Genomic DNA, 5774 nt, shown 5'->3' with positions numbered 1-5774 from the left:
CAACATTATCATAAACATCAACATTATCATAAGCATCATCATCTCATCTCTATGTCATCAACATCATCAATAATTGCATTCCTCATATATACATATAAACTTCATGCCTGAAATTCACATTCCCCAGGTTTTCAGACAACACAGGTCTCATACAACAACAAATATCATTTGCAATTTCATTCATTAATAACTAATATATCACATCCCATTAGTCAAAAACTCAGTTTTTCTTTAAAACCAACATGCGTAGGGATAAACATACATCCTCATAGTTGGGTTCCTTGACCCTAACTACGGTATCAAAAACTGTAAACCAAAAAATAAACTCCCCCACTTATTGATATCTCTCCATCAGCTTCTTTGTGTGTCGCTCGAAGGTCTCTCATGCTCATGTTCATTGGCTCAATCATAAAGCTCTATATACCAAATTGAAGAAAATTTAGTATAGATTTCAAGGAAAAGGTCAATATCAACATTTAAGGTCAAATACTCATCCAAATTAAAAAAGGGTTAAGGGGTGTTTCGGGGTCTACATCAAAGAGACATCATTTTGAAATTCCAATCATGCCAATGTGATTAGGGTTCAATGAAAGTCACTAAAACAACATCAATTTTATAATCTGCAAATCTTGCTTAACGAGCTCATCTCGCTAAGCGAAACTCCACTTTTGGCGCTAAGCGCGACGTTTCGTGTTGAGTGAATTACCTCTTTAGGTTGGAATTGTGTTTAGCGCGCTTGTCTCACTAAGCAAATTTCCCTCACGGGTTGGAATTGCGTTAAGTGCATTTGTCTCGCTAAGCGAGCTGTCCAAAAATTGTTATTTGAAAAATCCCAATGGTCAAAACTTGCAGGCGTGAGTCATGAACCTACAATTCCAGTTTGAATCCAACGGTTAAAGAGTATGTGATCGAGGTTTTACCGAAACTAGTTTTTGGGTTGAACTCCAAATATCACATTTTCAACACTAGCAAATCAAACTCCACATAATCTACTATCCACAGCAAACAATCACACATAGATAATTCACACAACACCTCAACTAATTCAAATTAATCAAAAAATACAAAAATTACATCAAACATCTATTTTTAGTTATTAAAATTTCAAAGTGATATAATATAAATATTTCAAAATACACTAAAATATAAATCATTTGATTATTTTGTTATTGTTAATTTTGACACTCATGATCTTAATAATATATAAATATAATTCAACAATTAAATTCTTAAAAATTAAATTTTATATTAAGTTATAAAAATAATATAATAATTATTAAAATTATACTTCCTCCTCTTATAAATATATTGACTGAAATACCAGTAAACAACAAACTTAAAAGCAATATCATACTAACATTTTTGTTTAGAAAAAGAAAATAATCAATTGGGAGGTTACATTAATGCGTATCCCTACGAAGGCGTGTAGTTAAATGAAATCCCCCTCATCGTCCCATTAAGATTGTGAGGAGAGAGAGGGGTCTCTCTGGTGGAAGAACGAAAAACCACACCAAACGGCTATAATTGACGTTACGAGAGAGCGAGAGAGAGACTCAAAGATCGTGGCTTTAGTGGGTTTTTACCCCTTTGCTCTCAACCCCTTGATCTACTTTCGATATTTTCTCAGTGCTAAAAAACAGTGTCACTCATAACATAAACCCAACAAACCAAAAAACAGAACACTTTGTTTTGCTTTTGAGGGGTTTTCTCCGAAACCATGTCTGAGGGCTATTATAATTCTAAGAAGACTGATGATATCTGCGATGATGTTTGTGGACAGGTACCTTTCTTTTCTTTTCTTTTCTTTTTTGCTTTTTTTTTCTTCACCAGATTGAGTTTTTGTTTAATTCCACTCTACTCTACCCTTTTTCATATTTGGCTGTCTTTTTTTTTTTTTGGATATGGTTTTGATGAGTTTCCTCTGTTGGGTTTTACTGGCAATGCAAAATGGGAAATTTGAGTTTAACGATTTTTTTTCCTGAATTGTTTGTTTTGAATTTTCTGTTTGTTTGTGTCAAGTTTAACTCTTTTCACCATCCAATTTAATTTTGTTCATCGTTTTACTGTGCTTCTCTGGGAGTTTTTGGTAATGGGGTTTTTTGATGGAAGGAAATAGTTTTTCCCCTTAATTTGTTAGTTGTGTGTTTGTATTGGAGATGTTACATATGATTAATTTGTGTATTGTTTTTTTTCTTTCGAATTTTCGGTTTATGGGTTTATGCTTTGATTGATAGGCTGTTTCACTCCTATGGAATCCATAATTTCTCCTTTTTCTAATGTTTCTGAACCTCTGAAGGGGTTACTGAATTCAATTTTGAATGTGTGGTTCCTTCATCCTTTGTTCCCCTTTCTAAACGATCTACCTATGTTGTGTGTGTTTTTTGAACAATAGTAGGTTTAAATTTTATGTTTATCTACTATTGGGAATCCCGTTTCCTATTTTTCGAAGATTTGATTATAGAACGATACCAAAAAGCAGCTATAAAACTGTGTCTAAGTTCTTTCCTTGTGAAAATAATGACAGTGTGTTTAATGCCTTTTTTCTTTTTATCTTATTTTACATGTCCATTGTCAGTCTTTATACTTTTATGTTGTTATGCGCAGTCAAGCATATGGTATGAGTTTTATGATCCATAAGTTATCCGTGTAACTTGAAGATTTGTTTTGTGCTTACTATGCAGAATGGAACTCCTGCAGCACTGAGCATGTCAAGACTCAAGTGTATTCTAAAGGGATTGGACTTCAAAACCTATATATTTCTGTTTGTGATTGTTCCTGTTGGCATCTTCGGTCTCTATTTGCACGGGCAGAAAATCTCCTACTTTCTAAGACCACTGTGGGAATCTCCTCCAAAGCCTTTCCATGAAATCCCTCACTATTATCACGAGAACGTGTCAATGGAGTCTCTCTGCAAGCTTCATGGCTGGGGGATTCGTGAGTCACCGAGACGAGTTTTTGACGCTGTTTTGTTCAGCAATGAAGTCGACATCCTCACTATCCGTTGGAAAGAAATGCAGCCTTACGTGACGCAGTATGTACTCCTTGAATCAAACTCAACATTTACCGGATTTGTCAAACCATTGCTATTTTCGGGCAATAGGGACAAGTTCAAGTTTCTTGAGTCGCGCCTAACATACGGGGTGATTGGAGGGAGATTCAAGAAAAAAGAAAATCCTTTTATTGAGGAGGCTTATCAAAGAGTTGCCCTGGATCAGCTTCTGAGGATAGCAGGCATAGAAGACGACGATCTCTTGATAATGTCCGATGTTGATGAGATTCCAAGCGCGCACACAATTAACCTCTTGAGGTGGTGTGATGGGATCCCTCCAGTTCTTCATCTTCAACTAAAGAACTATTTATACTCTTTCGAGTTCTTTTTGGACAACAAAAGTTGGAGGGCGTCAATCCATAGATACCAGACCGGCAAGACTTGGTATGCACACTATCGACAGGCTGATGTGCTGCTGGCCGATGCTGGCTGGCATTGTAGCTTCTGTTTTCGTCATATCAACGAATTCATATTTAAGATGAAAGCTTACAGCCATTACGATCGCGTGCGGTTCCCTCACTACTTGAACCCTGACAGGATTCAGGATGTTATATGCAAGGGGGCTGACTTATTCGACATGCTTCCAGAAGAGTATACATTCAAGGAGATCATTGGGAAATTGGGACCTATTCCTCATTCTTACTCAGCAGTGCATCTTCCAGCATATTTATTGAATAATGCAGAGAGATTCAGGTTTTTGTTACCGGGTAACTGCAGAAGAGAAAGGGGCTGACTTTGAATATATGTGCTTACTTTAATGTTGGAAATTTAAATTGTATTTATTACACCAAAAAGGAGCTCTATTGAATGATTTATAGCCATCAATGTTGGGGTCATTCTTTAGAGGTGGTGGTATCCAGAGAAACTTGACGGGATTTTGAAATTTGACAGAAATCATTGTATATCCAATTTCAAATACTAGGGTTTTAAGCCTTATTGGTGGTGGGGGGGGGGGCATTTGAGATTCTCAAGTGACAGGAGTGTGTGAGGGAAATAGTTTTTTTTATGGAATGCCTTTGGGCAAGCTTTTGTACCTTCTCTTTGGGTATAAAACCCCAACTTGCCTAATAGTAGCATGACATTTCCCAAGCTTTTCTACTGGGAATTTGTGTTTCTTGGACTAAGTTATACTTATAGCCTATATTGGCTAACCACTTTGGTTGTTTATCTTTAATTTAACTGCTCGATTGTGAATTAATTCTTTATCTCAGACTGTATATAATTTTACGGGTGTATTTCATTTCCCTTCTTCTGTGTATCTACAAGCCCCCCATAATAAGTTATGCTGGAAGAATTTGGACTCTCATCTTGTTAAGTAATATGATGATATGACCATATTGGATAGGCAAAGATACAATTTTTATCAAATAAAATACATCAGAATGTAGGATCTATAAATTAAATTAAATTTGATAAAACTTGTCCTTTTCTGTTCAATATGATTATATCATGTTATTCAACAATGCAGAAGGATCCAAATGAGTTTGAACCATTAGAGCAACCTTTTTTTATATTAGAATTCAGCCATGATACTACTTTATTGTTAGTGAAATTCAATTGGCCTTTATAGATTGTTTTTGGAGACTAGAGTATAGCGAAGGGCTAAAGCTACAATTCCTCCATTATTTTCTCCATATACATGAACCAAAAGATCAAATCAAAGACCGCCGTATACTTAGTGTTCAAGCTCGTTTTGACTAGAACTGCCAGATGTTGATATGAGTGTTTTAATAATAGTGAATTTGTCCCATTTTAAAGTTAGCAAAATAAATAATATCTATGGATGACCAAATCAATATTTGATATTCTAATTATAATAAATGATTGATATTCTAATGCATTCGTAATTTGTTATGCACGTATATGTAATATTTATTATTAATTTAACATCAATGGATGAAACTACTTTTACCTTTTAAACTGAATAAATTTTCTTTGTAATAAACGTTTCCTAAGAGAGTGGTGTAGAGAATTTGTTTTGCACTTCAGCAGATTTTTCATCTTCATATCCAAAATATCAATGACCACATATATACGTTTGACCTGTGAAGTGTGAACAGGCGCAATTGTCTATTTAATTAGTTTGTGTACTAAATCAAACAAAATCTACATAATAAGAGCAAAGGACTAAAATATCAAGCTAATTGTCAATTTTTACTATTCCAATTCCATAATCCTTTGTGTGTCACGTAATTCCCGCACACTGCTAACGGCTACGGTTAGACCCATAATTCATAATATTAAGATAGAATCAAAGATTGTTATCTGTGCAATTTGTTGCTGAGTCTATCATGTTATTTGCTATCGGATCACTCGTAGATATCTAATCTTCGAAACTTTACGCTTTAGATGTTCAGTTTTCGGTGTGAGAGAGGTGTATTGAAAATATCACATTAAGTAGTGATGATCATCATAATAGTGTATATAATTAGGAGACAATCTTTACCTTACAAATTAATTTTTGTAGGGTTAAATTTGACTCATAAGTTTCATTATAAGAACTGTTATGTAGAAATATTTTTAAATTTGACTTGGCCTTTTTTTTTTGGGTAAGCTTTTCTACTTGGAGATTGACATGTTCTTTTCGGAGACTTGCTGGAATAAAATCGTTTTTCAGCGACAAGGAATTGCCTTGAGAAACCTTTTTCTTTGAGAATTAATGGTATGGTAGTCCCCACCACCCCAAAGTAAAGAACACACGTCTTGAGATTATTAATGTTTTGTT

The 5774-nt window shown here is 34.7% G+C and overlaps 1 protein-coding gene across 1 annotated transcript; it reads left to right on the top strand.

Moving 5' to 3' along the window:
• The first annotated feature begins 1352 nt into the window (after positions 1 to 1352).
• LOC100778832 (uncharacterized) lies at positions 1353 to 4154 on the top strand. Its single transcript, XM_003553407.5, has 2 exons — positions 1353 to 1780; positions 2682 to 4154. Exons 1-2 carry the CDS (start codon positions 1718 to 1720, stop codon positions 3780 to 3782), a joined length of 1164 nt encoding a protein of 387 aa, XP_003553455.1. The 5' UTR covers positions 1353 to 1717; the 3' UTR covers positions 3783 to 4154.
• The last annotated feature ends 1620 nt before the right edge of the window (positions 4155 to 5774 follow it).

Source organism: Glycine max, chromosome 19 (genome assembly GCF_000004515.6).
Source record: "Glycine max cultivar Williams 82 chromosome 19, Glycine_max_v4.0, whole genome shotgun sequence".
NCBI lineage: Eukaryota > Viridiplantae > Streptophyta > Magnoliopsida > Fabales > Fabaceae > Glycine > Glycine max.
This window is presented reverse-complemented; position numbering and strand designations above follow the sequence as displayed.